This window comes from Chaetodon auriga, chromosome 8 (genome assembly GCF_051107435.1).
Source record: "Chaetodon auriga isolate fChaAug3 chromosome 8, fChaAug3.hap1, whole genome shotgun sequence".
Lineage (NCBI taxonomy): Eukaryota > Metazoa > Chordata > Actinopteri > Chaetodontiformes > Chaetodontidae > Chaetodon > Chaetodon auriga.
The window spans coordinates 13,446,021-13,473,380 of NC_135081.1; the positions used below are offsets into that span (position 1 = coordinate 13,446,021).

The 27,360-nt window shown below is 42.0% G+C and overlaps 1 protein-coding gene across 2 annotated transcripts in view; it reads right to left on the reverse strand.

The window, feature by feature from the left end:
• Positions 1 to 7,936: 7,936 nt before the first annotated feature.
• deptor (DEP domain containing MTOR-interacting protein) overlaps positions 7,937 to 27,360 on the reverse strand; it is a 29,655-nt gene continuing 10,231 nt past the window's right edge. For both annotated transcript variants that reach the window (XM_076736863.1, XM_076736864.1), the window contains exons 5-10: positions 24,890 to 25,068; positions 20,510 to 20,692; positions 19,307 to 19,444; positions 17,457 to 17,527; positions 16,959 to 17,063; positions 7,937 to 11,594 (exon numbers count right to left, since the gene is read on the reverse strand). In XM_076736863.1, coding sequence (XP_076592978.1) covers positions 11,472 to 11,594; positions 16,959 to 17,063; positions 17,457 to 17,527; positions 19,307 to 19,444; positions 20,510 to 20,692; positions 24,890 to 25,068 — 799 coding nt within the window. In that variant the 3' untranslated portion in view covers positions 7,937 to 11,471. The remainder of the gene's footprint in view (positions 11,595 to 16,958; positions 17,064 to 17,456; positions 17,528 to 19,306; positions 19,445 to 20,509; positions 20,693 to 24,889; positions 25,069 to 27,360) is intronic.

Below are 27,360 nucleotides of genomic sequence, written 5' to 3' on the forward strand. Positions count from 1 at the left end.
CAGAAAATCATTTAAATAGATCAAATCAGTCATCTGACATTTTGGAATTAATAGTTTGACATTTTTGGGAAATTCACTTATTTTCCTTCTTGCTGATGAGAAGATGAGCAGACTGATACTACTCATGTGTCTGGTTGTTAAATCTAAAACTGCAGCCACAAGGCAATTATCTTAGCTTAACGCTAAGACTGAAAATGGGGAAACAGCTAGCCCGGCTCTGCCTTTACTGTTTGTTTAATCTGTACAGAAATCCAAGCGGAAAAGCTGCAGTTTTATGATCGGTAATGTGAGCCAGTTTATCTACTTGTTTCCCCCTTGCTAGTATTTATACCAAGCTAAAGCTAGCTGTCTCCTGGCTGCAGCTTCATACTCAATGGACCAGTATGTGCATGGTGTCGATCTTCTCATCTACCTCTTGACAAAAAAGCCAACAAGTGCATTTCCCAAAATGCCAAAGCATTTCTTCTTATCTGAGCTAACATGGGCATTACAGAGGATTGGTTGACACCACTGCCTTTTTCTATCAGGCTGAGAAAAGAGACTTGAGAGCACTTTATAATCCTTTTGTACATTCAGCTCCTCTGCTGTTGAAGAGACTTTGTGACTTGCCCTGAGGGGGGAAGAATGGGAGTCATGGGAAACAGAGGCTGGTGAAATGTGCCAGTGGCTGGCTGAGTTGAAACGCCGAATAGCTGCACTCCAGGTGTGTCCCTGGGGCACTACGCACACACACAAATGCTCTTAACACACACACACACACACGCACGCACGCCTTGGCCAAACAACTGTCCAGATGCCATAAACACTATAATCAAGTGGATAAGGATTCTGTCCTCCTCCCTCCTCTTTCTTCCCCCAGACTCTTCCTCCCTTCCTGTCCGTCTGTCGTCCGTTCATCTGTTGCCCGTTTGCAGCAGACCACACAGCAAACAAACACAGCAGACGCAGATGAACAGCGTCTGCAATCAGGGCCAGACGCTGTGACCTAAAATCTATATCAAGATAGATTATTAGATCTGCCTCAATAGCAATGTAATGATATACAATTATATCTCTAAACATCGGTTCATGTATTTCCTTTCCTTTCCTTTTATGTTTCTCCTGTGTAATGAGATTTGTCTTTGGTTGTGCAGCTATTGTCAGTTTATAGACATTTTGGCGTTTTTAAGTGAATATCTCAAAAACCGTAGGATTTATTGTCGTGAAATTTGCTAGAGGCAATCATGGTTCCCAGGATGAAGCTGAATAATGATCTCTAGTTCTGGTTTCAAGTGACACATCAGGACAACTAATACATATAATGCCATGAAATTTGATACAGACATTCAGCCCCCCTCAGGAATACATGTAATAACTTAAGTGATCCCTTAACTAAATTCTATTTCTTAATGTTTAATAACAAAATATCTGCGAAACCAATGCAAGAGAACCACCAGCGTGGCTGGAGACTCATATACCACCATGCTAATGGCGTCGAAATAGATTAAAGCTAACGTCATAGCTCCAGTTCACCTGCTGAAAACAGGGGGAAAGATCCAGAGGTCTTAATGTTTCATACGTCACATTTAAGACTCCGGAGTTACACTTAGTATTCTCAGGTCCGGAAAAATAAATGAAGAAATAAAAGAATAAATAGAAGAGCGTGGCGATGTGTCACTCTGGAGACAAATCAATGGCACAGCGTCTGGAAAATGACTGAGCAACTGTTTTAAATTTGTTGTGCATAATGTAACACTGAAGAAAGATGACAAAGCGGTTTCAGTTACTAAAATAGACTTTAATAGGCTAGATTAAAATCATTTAAACTCAGCTGGTTGTGCTCTTTGAAAAAAACAGTAAAGTTCAAACGTTCTTGGCTGAACCTGTGAGTTATATGACAGATAATGCGTAATGATTGTACTTTAACTTTGTATTCTGAGTTGCTGCAGTCCCATGTGGATTTTGACTGACGGCTTCTCTCTATGGACGCACAGGCCAGCAGACCTCAAGACCTGCCCGGTGGGTGAACCACGCTGCTGTCCTCCATGCATGTCCCCTTTGGCATCTAATCATGTCTCTTGATGTCTTCCCTCTGTTCCCATCTTTATCTGCCCCCGTTTCTTATTCCATTTTCCTGACTTTGCCTCCTGTTCTCTCCCTCTGTCTCTCTTTTTCACCCCACTCCTAATCTGTTCATCCTCCTTCTGTCTACCTTTCCGCCATCGCTGTCCATCCCGGTTGTGGCTCTGTTGAATAAATGCATCAGTCACATGGTAGAGTTGATCCACAGGTCATTTAGCTCAGCGCCATATGGTCCAACTGTGAAGCTTCATAAAGTTTTCAAAGTCCTTGCACTGCAGCAAATATCTGTTTACTGCAGGCACTCTTCCTTCCAAGAGGTCAGATTAGACTGAGATTGTCAGCATTACAGTTACTATTTAATGCAAAAGTAAATAAAATATCCCCCAAACACTCTAGTGACACAGACGTCCTAATTCCAGGGAAGTGGGGGATCTTAGTTTTCACCTTCAACAGCGGCACATATGGCACACCTCAGGAATTAGAAAAATGTGTGCGGTTTAGATCAGCTGTCTCCTAGCGTGTGCATTCAGGTGATATTGGCAGATCTCACATTTGTAAAACCTGGATGGTACACCACAGGGAGACTTTGTGACAGTGACAGTAATAGATAAAATTTAAAACTTTGACAGCCAATTATTCTCAGTCTGACACTGAGAAGGTTTAGGGAGGTGTTATGCCCACAAAACACAATTTCTTTCTTTTTTAAATGAAACTGTATGCATGTAATTTTTCAGAAGTTTTTCAGACGTGGTCTTTCCACCATCACGCAGCTTTTTTCGAGTTCTTGTGCAGCACCTTAGTCAGGAACCTTTGATTTGATAATCCACAAAACAGCTGTTTCCTTGATTTTGGTGACATTGCCTGTGATAAGCAGCACTGGTGTTTGCACTGGACCAACATATTGTAATAATAAAAACCACCACCGTCTCTCTTATTTCCTCCACCTTCCTGTAATTATTACAAACAAGCAACCATTGCTGCTTGGTCAAACACAGAGAGCATCGTTTCCTGTGCAGCAGAGGATTTCTCCCAGGAAACAGGAACCCCTTCATTTGTGTTTACACAAGCACAAGTTTAAGCTCGGACCGGGTGAAAGATGAATATTGATTGCATGGTATCAATCAGCAAGAGTAAGAGGACAGCAAATCTTTTCATACCACTGTTATTACACACATACACACACCCACAAACACACACACACACACACACCTGCAGCCCCCTGCACTACATTTTAAGATGCAGAGATAACTCGGGGCATTGGGTTTAGCACTCTGCCACAGTGACAGACAGCCAAGATCACTGTGTCATACACACACACACACACACACACACACACACACACACACACACACACACACACACACAATGAGCTGCATTTAAACCAGCAGAAGAAACATGGTTTGTTTGTACTGCAAGCTCAAGCAAAAGACCTGGACAAGTTCAAATAGAGTTGACACATTCAAGGGTGTGCACACACACTCGTACACATGAACTCAAACACACTCACAAACACCTCATGTTGGAAATTTCAACCTTTTTTCTGCCACACACACACACACACACACACACACACACACACACACACACACACTGCTCTTGAGACCTGTGTTAATAACAAGCAGCAGGTTAATATGAAGGCAGCCGCAGACTGAAGTGACCACAGCCTACTGATTAGTCAAACTAGTCACAGTTATTAGCCGGTGTGTGATCTGGTACCAGGCCTGCTGTTCCCAGACCGCTGCTAACCTGACAGCTCTTAAGGTCACAATACATTATTCAACTTGTTACGTTTGGACACACGGATGGAGGTGATTTGTTCAAGAATATACTCTTAGCAATTTATGGACTCATTCAAGGCCACAGGAAGATGCATAAGTACTTCTGACAAAAGGTGTCTTTAACATGCAAAGTGCGTTCCTCTGAGCCGTCTAGGTTGCACATGCTTTGTTTCTTTTTTCCATCTGCCATTTTCAGCCATGTTAGCAGCACTGTTCTACGGTCAGTGTTGGTTTGTGGGTTAGTTGGTCAGCCCACCACATTGGTCCAGACCAAAATCAAATGGATTACCTGGAAAGTTGGTGCAGACTGTCACCGTCCCCAGAGGATGAGTCCTAATGACTTTGTTGATCCCTGACTTTTACTTTAGTGATACCATGAGGTTGACATTAATGGTTTTCAGTGAATTGTCTGGACAACCATTGGATAGACAGCCAGGAGATTTGGTACAGACATTCAAGCTCCTCTCAGGATGAGCTGTAATAACTGTGGTAATCAGACTGTTGCATCACTTGAAAGCACTGTAATGTAGGTATTTGTTTTATGGCCAAATACCTGCAAAACTAATGGCATCTCCTCAACTTTACTTTGTGCATAGTATCAATTAGCAAATGTAGTGCTAAACATCAGCACGTTAGCCCACGTCAGCTCAAATCACAATGTCTAATTCATTTTATATCTCTTTAATTTTGTCCATTTGACACTTATAATTTGTGTCATTTTGGATTTTGTGTCAGGCTGTTTAAACATTACTGTGATTTATGTATTTATTTTTTGCTTAAATGTCTTTTTTTGTGTGTCTACGGACCCACTTGAAACCAAGATGGTGCATCTCAAGAGTTTTATCCTCTAATTCAATTTCAAATAATGAAATCACAACTTTGGCTTCGTACAGACTGACAGAGCTGCAAGCAAGACTGTAAACTCTGAAGAGCTTGATTCTACACCATGTGACCACGGTCCAACAAGCGATATGGATGACAGCAAGTGTACAGAACCAGGGTGAATCATTTCAAACATAGATTATTGGAAGGCTTCAAATAATACTTTAACTGCAAATTGGACTTCTCTCACTCATGACCTCCATCCTGATCAGGAATATCGTTCAATTACCATTAAACAGTAAAAGATGTATTTGTGATTGGCACATCCACCATTTAGTTGTAAAAATACGTTTTGAAAAGGAAATGTTAGTTGAACAAGAGGTGACTACCTGCCATGGTAGCTAGCCAAACTCACAGAGCTGGCAAACACAGTCCAAGAAGCATTTGGCAGGTGGCTAACGTTCCTGCTTGCTGTGACTTGTCCTGAGCTCCTCACCTGTAGGGAGGGAAGTAGAGGACAGGAGACAATTCACTTGAAAACACTGTAATCATGCCTCAAAGGCACTCTGTCCATCAGCCTGAGTACGTGCTGAAAGGTTTCTTTCCTTCAGATACACAAGTTTCTTTTCTTGTCTGGGTAATATTCAGAAAGCTCCACATTTCCCACATGTGATAACACTGATAACCTTTATTTAATCAAGGCAGTAGTCACACTTATTGGCACTCTGTGTCAAAAAGCTAATTAAACTCTAAAGAATATTGCGTTCTAGCGAATCGTATTTCATTTATTTTCTCTGCTGCAATGTAACGTATGACATGATTAAAGAAAGGATATAAAATACAATAACAGCCTGAAACCATATATTCAATATCACCCAGCATTGAGATAAGTAAGGTGCATGTTGACAGATTTTTTTCCCAGCAGATTTCTGATATTAATTTGCAAGTAATAACCTTTAAGAATCCTGCAACTGCAGACACCCTGTAAGCTGGGAACATAATGGATAAAGGCTCCATAAAGTGCTTCTCACTCCGACAGTATATCATGTAAGTAGAGTATGCTGTATTTCACATCTATGTCGAAATCTCCTGGAAGAAAGTTGAGCTTTACAACAAAGAATGGCACACTGGAGATTAAAAAAAACACCCTTTTTTTTTTGTTTAATTTGTGCACCATTTGTCAAACTTTAAAGAAGTTTTGAAGGCTTGATAACATTCACACTTATTTAAATCTAGTTTGGTCCTGAGCGTTTCCATCACTCTTAATCATAATCAAGGAAACAGAGATGTGACATTCAGGTGAGAAATGAGCGAGAAATTGTATTTTCTTTGTCCTTCTCAAACACTCTGAATGAAACCAAACCCACCTGCCTTCAATGCACCACATATTTCTCCTTCCCTCTCTTATTTTGGCTCCTGTCACTGCCATGAGAGGATTTTTTTTAATGTGTATTAATTACTTGATCTTGGCTTGTGCTGCCTGCATTGGTGTTGCTTTAATTGGACCAACTGGGCTTTTCAAACCTTAATATGATCTTATAAAATATGCTTCTTGGTGAATGCTTTCATCCCAGGCTTCTCTGAGCGTGTACATTTTCTCTGTGTTGGCCCCAGGTGGAATGGGACCCTACAGTAACTTTGGCAGTGTGACTGTGATGTATGCACAAAGCTACATCACGTTGTATCAACACATTTCTCTCTAAGGGCCCATGAATAGAGCAAAATTCACTTGAAAAGAGGCTCAAAACTCCTCCAAAAACATCATTACTGTTTGACACACACTTGCTCTAACACAGACGACTTTGAACAAATGAATTCAAACTTGCGTGTTAAAGCTCCTTCTGCTGCTTTGCACTTGTTCTGTGAAATAAACACATTTCTTATCGGTTGAATCGTCTCAGCTGAATCATTGGTTTAAGATGTGCTGTGGTAATCTCTTGATCTTGGCCTCTAGCAAAAATGTCCAGCTCCCAGGTTTCTGTGTGTGTGTGTGTGTGTGTGTGTGTGTGTGTGTGTGTGTGTTTGCAACAGTTTCTAATTTCTTGTGTGCATGTGTCACTCTGTATACTGAGCTGAAACACACACAGACAGATAGATGAATGGGATGGAGGCAATGTGAAGGTTGGTTGCTGAGCCAATCAATGGATGGAGAGGTGACTGAATGGATGGATAGGTGGAGGGAAGGTGGCGATGGTCTCATCTGATAAGGCCTGTTCTAGTTAGTGTTTCTGTCTGTCTTTCTGGGGGATTTTTTCACATTTATGTTGCAAACTCCCTCTCTCACACACACCATTTTTATCCATATTTACCATAAATATTTGCATAATAATGCCACAGAAGATGTCAGATGAGATCCAGAGCAAACCTGCGGATAGGTCAGAGCTTTAAGACCATCATCCAGCTGTGCAGGTTATAATGTGATCAGCACCAGAATAAATACATACTGAGCTCAGAACAGGGTAAAACAGACTGAATGGGGATGAATGTGAAGACTGTGGCCACACAATAACAATAACGATGTCAGTACTGCCTCTTCTGCTGCTGGTGTGCAGATGTGTTTCATTCTGGTGGATTGTATTCACACCTTACAGATGACAGAGCTGAACAAAATGTTCTATTAAATCTATTGTACCTTTGCTGAAATCAGTAAAGCTGTCCCTGACTCATACATGGAGGCGCTCATGTTAAAAACAGGAAGAAAATCACCCCAAAAAGTGTACGGTTCAGACGGTGTGTTACAGTGCAGCAGTGCCCCCTGCTGGTAGCTTTTTGGTAGTGCAACAAAAAAACAAGAGAAACGTGTCATGTTCGAGTTCTGGCCAATAAGAGCCGGGGATCAGGGGCGGAGGGGGGTGATCAGTGACAACATAAAGACATTTTCTCTCATCTCCATCATAACACGTTAGGACAGTGGTTGTCAGCCTTTTTGGCTTGCAGCAATGAGACCCCTCATCACAGGTTATGGCCTTATTGTTTATATGAGTTGTTTGGATTTGTTTTAAAGGATTTTCATTGACTTGAGAAGAAAAATATTTAAAAAAAAAAAAAAAAAAAAAAAAAAACAGAGACTGAAAATGCGTTGTTTCCACTACACACTGAAAAATAACTTAATGCAATGCAAATACAGCACCATTAGTACCATGTTTCAAGTCTGCCATACTTCTATTAATATTATGTCTCTATTATTATTCTTTCAATTAGATACTTCATAAATGTGAGCCTAATTCAAGTCATTAAGCACAAACAGTCCTAAAGATGAAGCCACAGACTCAGCATATAATCAGTTTGTTTATTAAACACTTAATCAACTGTTTAATACATCAGAACATCTGAATGAGCTTTATCTGCATCGTCAAGAACAGACTGTGGTACTGTGAGCTTATAGTGTCGTCAAACCCAACATTCAATCTCTGACAGCAGAGAGAATAAACACATGGCTGTAACCTGCTGAAGATGTTTGGGCCACTCAGTCCGGCCTCATGAGGTGAGCACAAAGCAAAGAATCCCTTTAATTAAATGAGCGAACCATTAAAGTTGAGAATATCAACAGCACGATGTGGGTGAAATACATTCTGTCAGAGCAGTGCTTTTGAAACTGCTGTCTAAAGGTGGTGTCCATAAAACACTGATTGTCAATAGAACTGACGCACGATCACCCCGTACAATGAGCGATTTTATACGCAAAGTGGGAGATAACAGAGCTGGGAACAGAACCAGAGATAAGATGACCACCAACTGTGATTAGCAGCAAAATGAGGTCTTAAGGCAAATGTTTTCAGGCTTATTGATGAAGTCAGTGAACCCGTTTCAACCAGCTTCAACCACAAAGAACTCCTGCAAGACTTTCAATACATGTGAAACTCTTCTGCTTCACTTCTGCATATTTCTATTTCCCAAAATTCCACTTTAACAACCTTTGTGTCAACGTTTCCCATCTCCTTTTACAGGATCACAAAACCCTTTAACCAAATCACTTTCAGACACAGTTAAAAGAGCAAATACTGGGTTTAAACTGCAGGTAGGTGAGTGTGGACCCATGCTGAGCACAGATATCAACTCAACCGTCTCTACAGTAGACCAATAAGCAGCCTTGATTCAGTAAGAGCTGCAGTTCAGGGTCATGTTTGTCATGTTACCTGCTGAACTGCTGCATGAACAAGTCCAACTAAAAAAGAAATATCTGAAAAAGTATCAAAGAATATTGAGATCTCGTCCCCAAACATGGCAAACCCTACCAACAAAATATCTGTGAGCTTTACATGAACTGGAGTAAATGAGGACATACTGTATGGCATGAATGTCATGAATGTTTAAGCAGAGTCAACCAGAGAAATTCACCAATGCCTGAGGACACTCTGTAACAATACCATAAACTTCGTATTTAAACGGCAGAGGAAGTTTTGTTCTGTTATCCCTCTCCTAGAAATGGGAGAGCGGTGCAGAGAGCGGAAACAAAGACTTTTGAAGAAAATCTGCTCGTATTTCTGAAATGATTTGTCGGATAACTCCTAATCCTCCAAGTCAACAGACTGAAGAAGCGCTTTGGATTAGAAGATAATGCTACATAAGCACACATTTACAAGAATCATGCATATCACTGCTTACAACATCGAAGCACACTGAGAAAAACCAATGACAGGTCCACTGAATAGCTCACTGCAGACACCTGGAGGCAGTTTACTGTGATACACAGTGTTCGTTCTACTGTTTGGCAATAAAGGTTTCCTGAATACATGTTCACCGGTTCAGTTTACTGCATTTGTATTTAGTTTTATAGTAATAATCTCACTTCCCGACTAAACTAAGCACACATCCAATAGAGCAGGCAGTGTTATTTTGTCTAAAAACAAACAAGTAAACAAGTGTTTACTCATGAGTCAACCATGGATTACAGACACTTACTGTAAGAGCAATACGGGCATGCTCCTCTTTTTATTATCATACAGGTTTAAATGTGATCTTCTCATGCTAGTATGTCTAAGCACATGATGGCACAGTCTATAAACATACAGTTTAATTCTGATGTTAGTATTTTGGAGGCTAATGATGCACAAATCCATTTATCTAAACATAAATCCTGCTTTCAGTGCAGTTCATGTGAGACGATCTCCTTTCAGGTTTCTTTCACCCAACTGAGAAAAAGAGTAATGTGTGCAGCTTTTCTGCAGCCACTCCAGTACAACGGAGGTGAGTTCAATTTTGTTTCTGGTTCTCACAGCATTAAAAAGAAAATAATCAAGATCTTTCCAGAATCCATGATCCCATATATACATATATACATACAGTATATGTTTCTCTCTGTGTGTACATATTCAAATTCTGAATTTTATGTCAAAAAAAGAAAGCTGTTGTCACTCAAGTGCTTTTGTCAATTAAACCAAATGTTTAACAGTTCAAGTGCTCGTATAGTCATTCTACCTTTTAATATTCTCTAAACATCAAAAAGAATATATAGATGCAAGTTTTAGATTTAAGGTCTTCTGACCCTACCGTGTTTCCAAATTAAACTGGGTTGGCAAACGACTTCAGTTATAGCTATTTGGCATATTGCGTCTGTTTTTTAGGCAATAAATGCAACACTTTGAAAAAATCCTAAAGGTGTCTTTAAGCTGAGAACATCTCAACAGTAAAGATATCAGAGAAGATTTACTCTGAATTCTTTTAAACAACTCTTATGTGAAGTTTTTGGTCTGCATATCACGTGTCAAGTTAAAACTAAAACAAACTCAAAACCACACGAATAAGAGATCACAGGTAAATAATCCTCTTAAAAGGAGTCATTTCTAAACTCTTCAAGATTCTCTCAGTGCTGTAGCTTCTTTTAGTTTGGACTATAATGCGTCTTCATTCGATAAACACCTGTTTTATAAAGCAGGACTTCTTCAGTTTGTGCGTTTAGTCTTTCGTAACTTCTCTATATACATTGTGCCTATCAATGTCACATACTGTTTATCACTGCATTTTATTAGGTCAGCTAACTAATTCCTAGCAGCTACACATGAAACTACCTGGGCATCAATTTAGTTGTTTTTCACACCATGAGGTTATAAATGTTTTCTATTTAGCACGGTGGCTCCCCAAGCAAGGAGTAAACAACTGAACCCTGAAACTGTAGATGCATGGTTTATGTAACTGCAGCGTAAACGCTCCCTGCTGTGTGTCCTCCTGTCTCTCCCAGCAGAGGGCAGTTTTGAGCCATCAGGAGCATCAGTCCGGTGGGAAACTAACTGGGGGAGAGGTCACTGAATGTATCATCATGAAATATTCTTTCTCATCATTACAGCTTTTACTTGTTTATCTCCTGGTTCAAATGGTCATCTCTCATCCTTTGACGTCCTTTAAGCACTCATCATGTTCAGCAACAGGTTCATGATACAGTTCTGGTTCCAAACAGATCAAAAACAGAGAATATGGGCCTTCCTGCTCCACACACAAAGTCTGGGGCCTCTTCTTTAAGACTGAGAGTCTCTGTGGGCACACTGAAGCAGCTGGGTCAGCAGCTGCAGAAGTGGTGGCTCTTGCAATGTCCCTCTTTTAGGTGTGCCTCTAAATTAAAAAAAAAAAAAAAAAATCTAGCATAACCTGTGTGTTTTGTCTCCAGGTTGAATTATCGTTCTTAAACGCCGTCTCTCAGTCATCCACCTTGTCCAAACAATGCTGGAGCACAGAGAGTGTGAGTTGCGTTTCAAGTCGTCCACGTCGCTCTGTCGCTGCGGTTTTGAGGTCGAGCACTAAACCTTGTAATCCCCACGTTATTACTGCACTACACTTCTACGGATATGAGGAATTCTGTCATGGCTCTCCCCCGACTTACACCTCCTCCATCACCTCCATGACGATTGTTCTGGGTCCAGTTAGGATCAGGTTGCTGACCGTCCGGTAGTCGTGAGAGAGGACGTTCAGTCCGTTGACCGACACCACAAACTGACACACCTGAAGAGAGAGAGGAGACATGATTGATGCTTTGGATAAAACGCTCTCAGGTCTCACACCGATCGAACAAGCTAACTGGAGTCAAATGGGTGTGGAAGTGAAAGTGATGGAAAGAGGACAGAGAGACATGAGAGGAAGAGGGAAATAAGGGACTTACAAGTAAAATGGAGAATCTGTGTTTGGGGAATATAACGCTCATCGTCTGCAGGGTTGAAGGCGGCTTGGAAAACTCAACCATTGCTTGTCTTTAGAGCAAAAGCAGGACGACAGCACGACATGGAAATGGCGTGTTTGGCAATGTTATGCATTGTTTGGAATCAACATTTGGATCCGTGGTGAAGTGGATTACGCTGCAGCGGTTTATTGCTGTGGTTTGAGAAGTTTCAGTGGACATTTTCGTGCTTGTTACTGTAATTCTGGGTCCTCATTAGAATCCATTATGACTGCTGTGAATCTAAATGGATTCCTGCTGTCGTCTGACACTAACTGTGCATCAACTGTTTCATGTTAATTTAAATCTGTTTAGGATGATGCTAAATAAAAGCACCTGACAACAACTGACATAAAGAGGGCCTGTACTGAGGGTAATGTTTGCCATTTTGGGAGATATGATTAGCTTTCTTGCTAAAAGCTCAATGAAAACATTAATTCTACTCTCATGACTCTTTTACACACAATACTCATTTTCACATTTCACAGCTCCACCAAGGAGGCAGTCAGGGCTCAATACAAAGCCCACAGTTCAACGACCACTGAATAAATCCTTATCTCAACAAAAAAAACTCTCCCAGAAAACTAAAAGTAAAAAAGTCTCAGTTTGAGACTCAGAACAACAGTTGGCCAACGAAAATAAATCCAAGTGATGCCTCTTGTGTGCAACAGACAAGCTTAATGATTCTCCAACAACTCAGAGTAAGCTCCCGTATGTCGGCTTCAGAGAACAGCCAGCCTGAGCGGCGAGTGGTTCGACGGTGGGTCCACGGAGTGGAGAGGATGGAGCTGGAGGACAATCCGATTGCTTTGAGTGGTCGAACTGAATGAATGAATGAAATGAATGAAATGAATGAAACTCCCGGTTTGGCTCTTTGCCAGGTTTTGGCTAATCAGTGATCACTCTCAGGTTGAACTGGTCAGTAATGTTAAATCAACTTATTTTTTTTAATTCATTAACATAAACTGCTGATGTTTCTGGATGGGAAGCGTTGACAGGCCTTTTCTAGTTAAGTATCTACTTATCTTTATGGATTTTCCATGTTTTTTAGGAGTCTGCTCACTCTGACACAGGCTCATACAAATCACCCCTCCCCCACAGTGTCATCTTACAACCCGGTTTCCAAAAAGTTGGGATGCTGTGTAAAACATAAATAGAAACAGAATGGCATGATCTGGCACTGAACTTTTGAAAATGATATCCTCATTTAGAATCTGATGCCAAAAAAAAAAAAAAATAAGATCCAAGCAGCTCATTGTTGCCCTGAGGCCCCTGAACTCGTTTATCCAGCCATGCTCTTGCTCTGTGCGAAGGAGCAAGCTCGAAACACAAACCCACATTTTAAGCGTACAGAGGACAGATGAGGACAAATGTTGGACTGTGAAAAGATGGTATTTCCGTTGGAGTATTCCTTCAAGCAACATTTGTTCACTCACAGTGCAGCTAACAAGGCCAAAAAATCAGTCAATGCTTCAGTAAGACAACACAGAGAGTACAGCATACAGCAGTAGAGACAAACAAGTAAACACATGGTGCTGCGTGACACAAATTTCAGCAGGTACAACATGACAGCCACACTCAAATCACTCTCCTGTCACGCCTGGACCCCGCCTCCCTTATCGTTATCTAACAACCTGCTGGCTCTGACAGAGATAAGGCCTCGTTGCCTGAGCTGCCTTCTGGCCGCTGCTCTTGCAACACGATGCTGCTGTTTCTGCTGCTGCTGCTGTGGTTTGGTTTGGTTTTCTGCTCACTATTACAGGCGCACACTCGCACACGCAAGCAAGCACACTCCCTATTCACTGGCTCCAAAAAGTTTTCCAAAAGCCCTGCAAGACGCAAAAAGAAAATTGATGCATGTCAGAGAGAACAAAAGCGCATAATCATTCAGATATTTATACGGCCTATAAATCAACAAAGTGCAGATGCAGACTGCTGAGTGACGATGGAAGAAAAACTTTTACAGATGTGTTTCATGGGCTCTTGACTCAGGAAACATCGTACAGGGAGTAGCTATTTAAACCCTGCCTGTTCCTTACATAAACTGATGTGCATGCAAAACTGAGAACAGTGAATACACCAAGAGGTTACTGTTTGTGGTTATTTTCACAGCAATCACTATTAAATGTTTTCCCGGCCTTCTGAAATGTTTCAGGAAAGGACAGATGAAAATAGGCAGAGGGAATGAGGGGAAAGGGAGATTAAGAGAGATAGAGGGAAGGAAAAAAAGCCCAGGCCGTTAATCCTGTGCTGCAGAGGAATTTCAGACTCACTGTCCTCAAATTGAAACCTCTGCAGCCTATATTCCACTGTTTGCAAAGTCAAAGCGTTTTCCTTCATGCACTCCAGGACACGCTCTCTTTCTATTCATTTCTCCCTCTGTTCCACCTTTCCTTTTCACTCTCTTCCAACACCTCCCCCTCTTTTCTCTCCCACTGATGCTTCTCTCCTCTCAGGCTGTGGGGTTGTTAGTCTTGGCTGGGGCCCAGCTGGACTGAACGGCCCCTTGCACTTAGAGGGTTAAAATCAGACTGCACAGAGCAAGGAAAGAGACAGAGACAGGCACAAAGAGAAGACGCAGAGAGACAAAAAGCAACACATGCTGAGGGGCCATGCCGGGATGTCCAACTTACATACAGCTGTATGTAATGTAGATTCGCTTGTCACAAAAAAATGTAGATGATAGATGACCTGAGGCTATTTTTGCATGTAAGTCCCTTGAGGAATCAGAAAGCCAGAGTAACAATAACTGGTTAAATTGAAACCATACATGGTAGAGCTCCATGGTTTGATGTTTAAAGAAACATTTGGACTTTTGGAAAATTTACTTTGTTGCTGAAAATGAAATGAGATGATTGATACCACACTCATGTCCGTTATATTTGAAGCTAGAGCCAGGAGATGGTTAGCTTAGCTTAGCATAAATACTAGAATTAGGGGGAAACCGCTAGCCTGCTTCTCTACAAAGGTCACAAAGAATAAAAAATCTGCCTACCAGCATCTCTTAAACTGGGCAGACACTGTGCATTTTTATTAATCTATTAATCACTACAGGTTTTACAGGTCTGCCTGTCCATACAGCCAAAACATACAGCCTCTGTGCTCACACTGTATGGATCAATCAACCAGAGTTTCAATAAGAGTTACACGCCAGACTACTTCTTGGTCTGGAACAGTGACTTCCTGCTGACTGCCTGGCAACCTCACAGTGACGACTCCAAGACTCCAAGAGCAAGAGGGAATAAGCAAATAACAATACGTCCTAAAAGGTCAGACTTGTCCTTTAAGAGAGTCAGACTATTGGATCTTTTAGACATAACTGTGTCTTCAGCGTCATCAATTTGCTATAAGATGGGATTAAATATTCTGCATATATATTATTTTACGTAAGTATGAATAAAAGTGTTTGGAGATTACGACCTTCAAAATCTTAGAAATGTTCAATTTCAGGGCTCAAAATCCTTGGCACAAATAATTTAACAGAGCACGTTGTCCCGTAGGCACACGTGACGGTGTGCAAACACACAGTCCAGGACGGGATGCGCAAATGGACACAAAGTGAGACAAACACACTTCCTGCTCTACCTGCTGCCTTATAAAAGTGCATTAGAAGTGGCTCTAACAGTTACATAAGTGCTCGGATCCATTATGGTCAGGACAATGCTGATGTGTATGTCTGTGTGTGGTGGAAAAAGATGCAAGCAGACAGTGTTTGAAAGCATGTGTGTGCATGATGAGAAATGAAAAGAGCCTCGTAATGCTCTTTACTACCTCCCCCTGAGGTCAATGGGTGTGAGTTTCTCTTTTGGCCTTTTGCCTGGTCCACGGTGCCAACACCTCACAGTGTACCGTCTCCTGGACTGTGTTACTGCTTAATTACACATCAATAAAACTACTCATGTGAAGTGGAACAGGGCTAACCTTCTAGGAACTGCAGGGAGCGCAATAAAGTCCATACAAGTAAAGTGCAAACACCGCTGCACACTAGGAATTTAACCTACAGAGACGATCCTGAGTGAAAATGTCTCATTTCTAACCAAATATTCTGGTGAAAGATGACGCTACCTTTCAGAGTAAATAAAACAACAGAAAAGGTGGAAATGACATGATTTGAAGAGTCCTCTAGGCACACGATCAGTCCACACACACAAAGACAAAAACACACTGTGAGGCCTTTTTAACTGAGAATGAACCACGACACGTGTTTCCAAAGCAGAAGTTGTATTATTTCCACTGACCGTTTCCCCTTTCAGTGCTAATACTTATGCTCCTCTGCCTCCTTCCTCATCCTCCGCACTATTTACTCTTCAGCTCATGTGTCTTCTCTCTGACGCTGCTCTGAGTTAACATCCTGCCCCCCTCACTTCATAACTCAAAGTGTCCACTGGACATTAGCACAGGTTGTTTAATTATTCAAAAGCTGATCGGTTTTTTATGCGCTTAATAACTCCATGTTTTCTCTCCTGCTTTTCTCCTTCAAGTCCTGCCTTTCTCCGCTCCTCTTCCTGGCTCCTGCTGCTTTATTCATTCAGTCCTCCCGTCTCCTCCTCTCTCCGTGTTGTGGTGTAAGTTGCTGTGCTCTGCATTCCCAGGATTCCTTGCTGCCACTCTGCTTACATACCTTCAAGCCAGCTGTGGCAGCAGAGCCACCATTACCCCGTTTTCCTTCTTCGTGACCTCTTTTCTCCCTCCACACTTTTCCTGCTTTCATGGCTACTCTCTGCTCCTGCACTGACACATCCTCCCCACAAAGGCTGAAGCCACAGGAAGCATCCCTCTACTCATCTTCCTATTCCTCTCTTTCATGCTCGTCTAATGCTTGTCTCACAGTCCGCACTTGAATATAACGGTGCATGCTTAAAAGCAGACTTAACCCACTCTAAATAATAAAACACTGGTCAAACGACTACTAGCAACGCACACTGCATCTCTAACCTTCCAGAAATGCTAGATATCTCAAATCTCAAACATCAAAGTCATGACAAGAGTAATGAAATCATAAGATATCTTCAATAGTACTGCAGCACAACAGACTGCATACAGTAACAAAAACTGCAGTATCTCTTTAACTCACTTCTTCTATCCTTCTTCCACACCATAGATGATAGACGAAGAGATGGATGAAGGCCTACATACGTCCCTCCTGTCCTTACCTTCATGCCAGCAGCAGCTGCAGGTCCACCAGGGTCCACGGCCTGGATGTGACAGGGTTTGCTGCCTCGCACCACAAAGCCCCAGCCCACAGCATCACCTACAATCTGAGGAACAACCAGAACAAACGGTAAAACCATTCGAGAGCTCGCTGTGTTTCATGCACGTACTTGGTATTTAAATGTGTATCTGTGCTAGATTTGTGGTGGCAGTTCGTAGGTGGTTAGATTCTCTGTGCACATATCTATATCAAGAGAGTGTGTGTGTGTGTGTGTGTGTGTGTGTGTGTGTGTGTGCGCATGTGCATGGCTTCCTGCACACGCACATGACTTGAATTCTCTGCCTCATGTATCGACAAGTGTGTGTTTGAGAGGGAATGTGTGACTGTGAGTGTACACAACAACATTCACGCTGAAGTAGTCTTTGTTTGAGCTCGGTTTTGTGTGTGTGTGTGTGTGTGTGTGTGTGTGTGTGTGTGTGTGTGTGTGTGTGTGTCCTACAGTGAATGTCTTCTTGAGAAAAGGTCCTCCTGGTGTCTGCAGCTCCTCTGGACTCACTTGTCTTTTCAGAACTGTTGAGAGAAACACATACGCACGCGTGCGCGCGCACACACACACACACACACACACACACACACACACACACACACACACACCAAATGTTATTTGCTATGGTGATAATAAGGCACAATCACTTACACATGGTTAGTGCACGCATGTATCTGCAAACAGGCATGAACATGCACACACACACTGAGACACACATAACACTGTTGGTTAAAAGTGTGTAATGTCAGTCACATGCTAACAAGGCCTGGAGGCTCGCTGCTTCCTGAAACAGTATAGCTCCCCTTCCCCTCCTCCAACTTCCCCTAACCATTACTCACTTCAACATGACTCTAACAAAGGCTTTAAATGGACTTTGGTGTGAGTCTAAATTCACTTCATTTGCACAAATGATGAAGCATTTGACAAAGAGGGGAGCTGGGAAAATGTGGATGACTTGTGGGCACCCAGAAGCCAGACGTATAAAGGATCCACACACACACATACCATGCATGCAACGATAGAAGGCGATGTAGGTGCCATAAAACAGCAGTATGTAATGATTGTGTGTATGAATTTCACCACAGATATCTGGTGAACTTGCTCTTCCTCTTTAGGTCAATATGTCTATATGTCCAGTGAGCAATGACTGAGATTTATAAACCGGCACCACTCGTATGCACTGCTTTATAAATCTGAAACAAAAAAAATGAGCTGCATATTGACTTCAGCAGCGGTTTGTGTGTTTTTGGTTTTTTGATATTGCTAAAATCCCACAGACAGAAAACAGCATCTAGAAAATGAAGTAAATACGCACAAAAATATGTCAAATAAACCTTAAAGGGATGAAACGACTGGAATTTCATTTGCTTCTTCCACACAAATCAGGGGGCACATCCTCTTCGACGGCCTGTTGGCCTGTGTGTACTGAACAGTACGCAAGTTCTTGACTAATCTGTGGTCTGTGCGATACTTCATTCTAATCTGATAAGCAAGAGGAAGTGAGAGATCTTTTATCCTCTTGATCTGGACATTTCCATAATCTCTGTGTGGAAATCCTGATCTGATCGGATCCACAGGACAACTTCTTTTTAATACCTCATCATCTGCCGTGTCTGCTTCATATCAGAGGCCAACATCTTTTATTGAAGCTGTCTGCCTTCATAAACGCCACCCAGAAATTAGACGAGACACAGCGCTCCTCCTATTCACTGGGCAACTTCTGTGCCTCTACTATGAGCGCTTTATATTTTTGGACTCGTTATCTTCGTGCACAATTACTACAGTTAATATGAGGCAGAGGGAAATCGTGTGTGTGCGTGTGTGCCTTCCTTTTCCTGTTCATTGTGTATCGTGTGTGAGTGCTCATGTTGAGGGGGCTCCACTGCTACAAAGAGACTCTGTCAAGGACTCTGCTTGGATTAGACACATGAAAGGAAACCTCACAGTAGTAAAAGCATACAAAGCAGAACGCACACGCGCACGCACACACACACACACACACACACACACACACACACACACACACACACACACGCACACAGCATACACAGAGGCATCACTTTTTCATTCAAATCTCCACTCAGAAGTTAAAGCAGACCGTCCACAAATGATATGCATGCTATCACTTGCAACAAGCTGCACATATCTGTCCTCCTCTGCAGGCAACATGGGGCCATTTAGCTGTTCTCTTCAAGGAATGGCAGAAAGGGGGTTAAGTCACAAGAAACAAGCATTAAAAATAGAACTGTATTGTTCAAACACAGAACAAGAGCGAGAGCAGCTGGACTCGTGTGTCCTCGTACCAGACTTGGGGTTGCAGAGGACGGGTGGGCTGCTGCTGAGCGTAGGACTGCTGCTGTAATAACCACTGCTGCCACAGCTGCTGCTCATGCTGCTCCGCCGAACTCCCACCGCCACCTTTATCTCTTTCGTGGGACTCACTGAGGCAAAGAGAGGCAAAGAGAGGGGTTACACTGAGAATAGATGGGAGAATGAGAAAGAGCAAGAGGGGAGAGCCTTAAAGCAGGATAAAGTTGACAGTTTATTAGCATTGCCTTTGCACCTGCAGGTCAATCAACAACACGAGCGCTAACCCCAGCTGCGTTTACATGGAGCCTCATTAATATTCAGAAGTGCAGCTCATCTGAAAACAAATGCCTCAGTGAAATGAATATTATGTCAACGCTCTTCCCCCCATTACTTCCTGTTTCCATGTCACTCTCCGTGTAGGACTGTTTGCTAAGTACAACCACTTCATGCTACTTCTTTGAGTGGATGTTTCTGAGGAGAACCTCCTTTGAATAGGTGATGCTTTTAAGAGAAAATAGTAATATTTTAGAGCTGGCATTTTTTGTAGATTACAGAGATGCATCTTAATTGCAGGCTTTGTCCAGGAATTTTACATTCTTGTAAATATTTTGTGAGAACTGTGAGTGCTATTTATCACATTCGGGGGGGGGGGGGATGGAAATGGAAAATATTCACCGCCACAGAGTGCTGACATTTGACATTTTTCGAGTGCCGCAATGTAATGAGTATGATCTGCGGTGAATAAGCCTAATCAAATCTGAAGCTGAGCTGAAGCTACAAATCTCCACAGCTTAACTGCTCGTTTTTCAGAGGCCGAGCCAAAGTGGACGATGTGATCGGACAAAAGGACTCAGCACTTTTTGTCATGTTCTCCTGCCTGGCCACACAAATAGCTCCACTCTACTATCTTTATGTGGCAGACACCACCAAGGACACCAGTTATCGTGTGTGTGTGTGTGTGTGTGTCAACAGAAGATAGTACAAAAGGGGTTAATGTGTCACTGTGCTTTTCTCTTGGAAGAAGGACAAGTGATCTCAGCTTCTCTGTCCACTGCACACTGACAGATATTAATAGCTGGAATATTATATTAGATGAAGCTGGATGTGATCAGTGTACATAAAGTTCATTTGTGTGTGTGTGTGTGTGTGTGTGTGTGTGTGTGTGAGTTTGTGTGTGTGTGTGGTACAGTTTCTACCTGAGAGGAAACTGGTGTTGCCTCCATCTGAGTTCTGTTTGCGGAGACAGAAAGGGCTGTCGTGACTCTCGGGGATGCTGCGGCCGCGCTCATGGAGGAGTTCAATCAATCGCCGTCGTCGCCGGAAATTCATCCGGAACTGGTAGAGGAGAGGCCCGTCAGCAAAGTGATGCTTGTTGGTGACTGAAGACAAAGAAAAATGGACATGGAGAGAATAAATAAACTCTGAAATAAGACAAGGCAGAAAGCATGATGTTGAACCTTAATACCATCTCGTCTTGATATCTCTCCTGAAGAAGGCAGAGAGGTACATGTTGTGATATTTCCACCATTAAAACATGAACAGGGACCAATCTTTCTCTGTCGAAGTTCAAAAAACAAGAATCATTTGTTCCACTGGCCAGCTGGTGGCCAGCTTGGCTGAAAACCTCACAGATTCACGTTTCTCACCTGAACTGAGCTCAGCCGAGCCTGAATCTCTGAACTCGACTGAGCAGCACTAAAACAAATTGTCCACTGAGCTGAGATCACCTGCGCTGAGCAAACACAAACTGACCTCAGAGAGCGTCGGCCGTGTCAGCTGAGCCGAAAAGACCAGCTGAGCCGAGTACAGTTTCAGTCTAAATTAATAAGCTTGTCAGGGGGAGACAAAAATCACATGTAACTGTCATTTTATCACCGGTGTTCCAGCTCTGCTTTTATTTTTCAGCAAGAGTGTTAAACCTCTGACACAGGATGAGTTTAGATGAGCTGTTGATTAAACACTTTCTAAAAATCTTTTTTAAATATTACAACACGTTTTACAGTTGAAACTCTCTCTCATAGTCCTTGCAGTGTTACCCTGTTATTTTCCCGTTTTTATCTACTTTGATTTTGATTTATGGCTTTGTTTGTTCAGGCCTCTGGAAAGAAGTTCAAAATGATAGGCTACATAAATAAAAAATATATGTGTACTGCAATTATTATCATAAATCACAGGAAATGCACAAGCGAGCCCATAAACCACCCAGCCACAGATACCATAAACCTGCTTGGAAACAGAAGCCTAATTACCTGTCTGCTAATATGGGTTTCATAAGTGAGACTGTGTTCCTCTTGTTCAAGCTGGTTTATTTTCATCAGCTGTCTCAGTGCTGCAATGTGATTTCTAAATGACTCATCAGGCGCTTTCATACAGGGTATGTAATCACATTTAAATCCAGACACTTCCTTCCAAAAACACAAGCGGTCCCTGTTATCCAGCCTCCTTCACGAGGATTTGCAGAACCAAAAACATTAAAGAATAAAAAAAAAAGCCATGGCCCTGCCTCTGATCCTCTGATCCTGAAGCCTCCATGAAAGGATTTTAAGAACACCATCATTTCCTACTTGCCATGATATTTTGAAAAGCTTGCAATCGTCACATCAAGTTTGCGATTGCTAAGCATGAATAACCATTCAAACCTATTAGAAAGGCATTTCCTGCACATATCCCCATTAAAATCATGTATGAATGGTGCTCATTTCTTAAAGTGCTCTTCCTCTATCGCTGAGATTCATCAACTGGGGCTTTTATTTGAATGGCAGGCATTTCTTTGAGAATTAAAAGTACAGATGCAACCTTGTTACATCCCTGTGATGTAGTTTAATTTACTTAACTAATTTTAGGACAAATGCAAAATGGAATATGTGCAGAGATATGGACATTTGAACATTTTTCATATTTACATATCCTTCATCCATCCCTCCAACGTCTTCCCATAACTCAACAACAACCCTGGCTGACAATGCACAGTGTTCTGAGTCAACATCTAACATAAAGGTGCAAATCAAGTGGACCTAATACGAATAAGCACACCATTAGAGCAGTAGAGTGAAGGATCAGGAGGAAGATAAATAAAGAAATACTGGTAAGTAAAAAAGAAAAATGTCAATATGTAGTAATTCTCTGTATTTCCACTGTGTTGTCATTTAGTTATCGTTTATTAGTGCAACAAAAAGCACACATTGCACTTGTGGTTAGTTCACACATCCTTTTGTGGGTGCGAAGCTTCTGTCAACCTAACAGTTCTTTTATTATATGTGACAAAAAGAAAAACCACAAATGGAACAGCCCTCAGAGGAGTGTTTTACTCTTATCTCCACACAAATACACTGAACTACTGTCAAACTGAAACTCTGGTCCTCTTGTTCGGTGTGAACGGATGTAGGAAGATGCAGCAGAAACAGCTGTTGGTCCACGGTCCTTGGAAGGGTTATACTGCAACTCAACTCTGACCACTTGTGTGATTTATACTGAAATTTTGTTTATGTGCATCATCTGTGACATTAACTTTCAGATCTGTCTAAAGCTGCCTCTTTGTGTAGGGTCCCTAACCTCAGCGGGTCACGTGCAGCAGCCACATACTGTCCCACAGCAGAGATAATTGGACACAATGTGGATCCATCCAGACTTGCCTTCCATACATTACATGTGTATGAATGTGAGAGCATGACCTCCGCCCAGCACAGCAGGGAGCAGGAATGCAGATTGGCTTGTTCCTTCTCTGCCATGTTTATAATGTGTTTTTAATGGGAACTGAAGGCCTGTAAACATAAACTAAATTACTTCAAATCAGTCTCCTTCCTGTAACAAAAGTTATGATGATACACAGAGTGAAGAGTCCACATTTCACCCGTGTAAGGCTAGTGCAGTTATTTCCACAGGGAGGATGACACTGTGGAGGCTCTGTGAGGCCGGCAGGAAGCAGATCATTACATTAACTAAGTGAAGTAGAAGGGGTATTTTTATGACGTATTGTTCCTTAGGGCCATATACAATCTGTAATCCACACCAAAGTAGTTCCATACGTCAAGTCCCAACTGTGTTGATGGCTATACTGTATACGTTCAATACCTCAACTTAACGATTTATTCTGCTGTGTGTGTATTTGTGTATCTCTAAGGCCATGTGATTCCACAAGACCCCACAGCGACTCATTCAGGATGACGTCCATTGTTAAACACACTGTGCAGGCAAATAGATAAACGCACACAAACAATCACCTTGTGCAGGTTAGCATTCAGTCCCTGTTCTATTATTTGCAGAGGCTGAAAATACCTTCGAAACCTTCTTAGCTGTGTGGCCTATCAGTGCAGCAGGTGTTAATTATGCCTTTAAATGGCTTGATTTTATGCAGGGCCGCAAACACACATTCACACCTGGGAGTGAAATGTTTGATTACACTGCACACAAAGCAGAAGCATGAATGCTCCTCTGAAATGAATGAGAAAAACCCTTTGGTTTTCAATTCCTCTCAAACCTAAAATGGAGTGATGACTACAGAAAATCTTCTCAAGATATGGGGTCTTAATACTGGTTTCCTGATGTTTTCATAGATTTGATAATGATTTTACTGTTTTAAGTTGACAAACATTTCAGGATTAACTTTCTCAAAAATGAATTCATGGATTTTTTCCATTTTCACACCTAAGAGACCTAAAACATCAGATACTGTACAAAAGCATCAGAATTCCAACTTAATTTATACATTCATATTTTACTGGCTTCTGCAGCACAGCTGGTAGAGCAGGTTTTCTGTTAAACATAATGTTAGTTTGATCCTGTCTGCATGGCCAAGTGTCTTTAAGCGAGACTCTGAACCCCAAATTTCTCCCCATACATGTCTAAAAAGTGTGTTTATGCAATGTAATATCCAAAACACATGATTTTCTTATAAAATCTGATCATATCTGATATTATGACAGATATCAGGCTGTACAGCACTTACATGTGGTATGATGCATTCATAGTAGAAATAAGACTTCTGTACATTTGAGTACTGAGTATTTTCTTACAGTCATGTTAATACTTATATATATATATATCTAGAGATATACTGTATATGATATAATCCACTGGGTGTCCTTCATGTTGCAAACTGCTGGTGTGTTTAAGTGCGCAGCTAGGGCTGTAATCTGCAAATCTAACAGTTATCAGGTTGCATGACGCAAAAGAGCAAAGCAAAGGTAACATGGTGTTATAAATGGAAGGTCACCAGGTCCAAGGAGGAGCTGCGGAGTCTGATTTTAGTCTGAATTTGACAGATGGAAGAACTTAACACCAGAGCCACATGGCCACAATGTGCCAGCTCTTTGACAGGATCATGTAGCGGTGAGACGGGGCTACGAGCTTCGCCGTCACCAGAAGTCATTCACAGATCATCAACCTGTCAATAGCACGACCTCCAGTCAGACTGCGTGTCTCTCAGCTGAAGCAGGCTCAAGCAGACGCAGCAATAAGGTAATGCAATTTTAAAACACTTGAGATTGAGACAACAGGTTGATGCTGTCGATAGGTTTTAAGCACACAGAACGTTTTCAGCGTGCATACATGAGGAGCAGTCGGCCGATCTTCCTCACCGTGCTGGATGATGCCGTGTTCAAGGAGCCTCCGTCCCAGCTGCTCCGCCTCCTCCCTGGTTGCCATCTCCCCCTCCTGCAGCAGCCAGTCGATGAACTCGGAGGCCACCAGCGTCCGCTCGAACGTCCCGCCCTCCTCCTCCCTGGTTTGTAACAGGTTGTTTTCTGTGTTCATCAACCTGTGGCCAGAGAAGAGACGACTTTTGTTTAATTAAGGGCACCACCTTTGAAGACCAGTCACAGGGCGTTGCATTCAAAGAGCGAGTTAATCCATATGCTGATCTTAAAATGAAGACACCCACTCGTGTAATTCCAGTTTCCAGTTAGAGGTTGAGCTTTATGGGAATTGTGAGCAACAAATTCTGTAATAGCATCAACACTTCTTGACTGCATCAAGATCTGAATATGCTAAACCATTAATTTTGCAGCTCTGGCTGACATCTCCATAGTAACCACTGGCATCCATGTACTATAGTGATGTTATATCCAGCACATACTGCACCTAAAGGAAATGTGTGTTCTCAGAAATGCTGCAACATTTATAACTGATACGACCCCATAATAATATAATTATCCAAGAGATGTGCTCAGTGTTGAGTCCGACTGGGGTAATTGAGAAAGAACAAGCTTCGGTGGGAATTTCCAGCAGAGAAAATCTTTCAGAGCAGCAGTTCTGCCCATTTCTCCACTCTGTAATCCGTCAGACAGCACAAACACTGCACTGTAACGGTCTTCAGATTAACACTTCAGCCACATAAGTGGAGGCATTGAGAATGGATCTTAAAAGTAAATGTTACTCCTTGAGCCTCATACAGCAAAACCACACAGCAGATTAACACGATGACAAGATAATTACAGCAAGGAAATCCTTCCAGATCTGCTTCACTGACAATCAATGGGGGTTTGACTTTGTGGACTCGATAAAAAATCAGTTTCACTGCGGTGCATAAGATTTCCTAAAGCTTCTACTACAAAAATCACATCTGAGTCTGAGTTTTACAAATGTATTTATAGATATGTGTAATTCTGAATAGTCTCTGTCAAAGGATTACAGTAAGCGGGTGGTTTGATCCGTTCTGGATGACACCAGATGACACATACACACTCCAACAAACAGAAACAGATGAGCACACACACACACGCACAGAACAGAACTGCTGACTCGCCCCCGGTGCAGCTCTCTTAAAAACACATTCACAGCCGTCACTCACACCTAAACATGCAAACAATATGAAACAGCCAGGCAGTGTTGATAAGAAACAATTCGCTTTCTGTGGTACACCTGTACATGTCAAAACATGTGCTGAGCAATGAACTGTACCATCAAAGAGACAGAGACGCTACAGTTTCCACCTCTTTGTTTGCAGCGTTTCGCCGGCTCAAATGACATTCCCACACTCATCAATCATTCGCTAGACTGTCAACTCTACACACCAAGCAGTGTAATACAGACAGGCAGACAGGCAGACAGACAGACAGACAGACAGGCTAGCAGGTTGGAGATTTGTAGGAATGCTTAGAAAATTTCATGAACCAATATGATGGGAAACTGTCAGATAGATAGTCAGAGAATTTAGGCTCCACACTCAGAAACTTTAACCAACCACTGAGCTAATTAGGCCAGTCTGAACTGGAGAGAAGAACTGGCGCTGTCTGCACATCTGTCAGTGAACAGATCATGGTTTAATCAGTATTAGTTTAACCACAGACTTTTTTCAAGTTCACACCGGATGACTCAGTCAGGAAATTAAATATGACTCTCTGTCTAAAAGGTCGATTGAGGATGAGTTAAAGGGGGAGTTAGGCATTGGAAATATGCTTGTTTGCTTCCTTGCCAAGAGTTAGATGATAAGATTGGTGCCACTCTCATGTCTCTACGCTAATCATGAAGCCACAGCCAGGAGACAGTTCGCCTATCCTAGCATAAAGACTTGAAGCAGGACTTGAAGCAGATAGAGTCATTACTTGACTCTATCTGAAGGTGACAAAATCATGCCATCAGCACGTCTAGTGTCCACTTACTTCCTAGACTCTCTGCTGGCTGCATGGCTACTGGTCCCGGCCAAGAAGTAGTCTGGGATATAACCCACCAATTAAACAACAAACTGTCCATTTTAAACTTTGGCTTTTGTTACGATCAAACAAATTGGGTATTAAGTGGTAATTAGGATTTAGAGGTGCTGAGAGGTGGATTCTCCAACCTTTGGACAGAGCCAAGCTAGCTGTTTCCCCCCATTTCCAGTCTTTATACTAAGCTAAGCTAACCCGGCTGCTGGCTCTAGCTATATATTTACCACACAGACATGAGAGTGGTATTGATTTTCTCATCTAACTCTTGGAAAGAAAGCGAATAAGCATATTTTGCAAACTGTCAAACATTTCTAGCCTTGTGTATACAAGTTGTCCACACACTGTGTATTAACTGATCGCTGTAAGCAAAGACAAGCTGATATTTGCTTACAGCCAGGGAA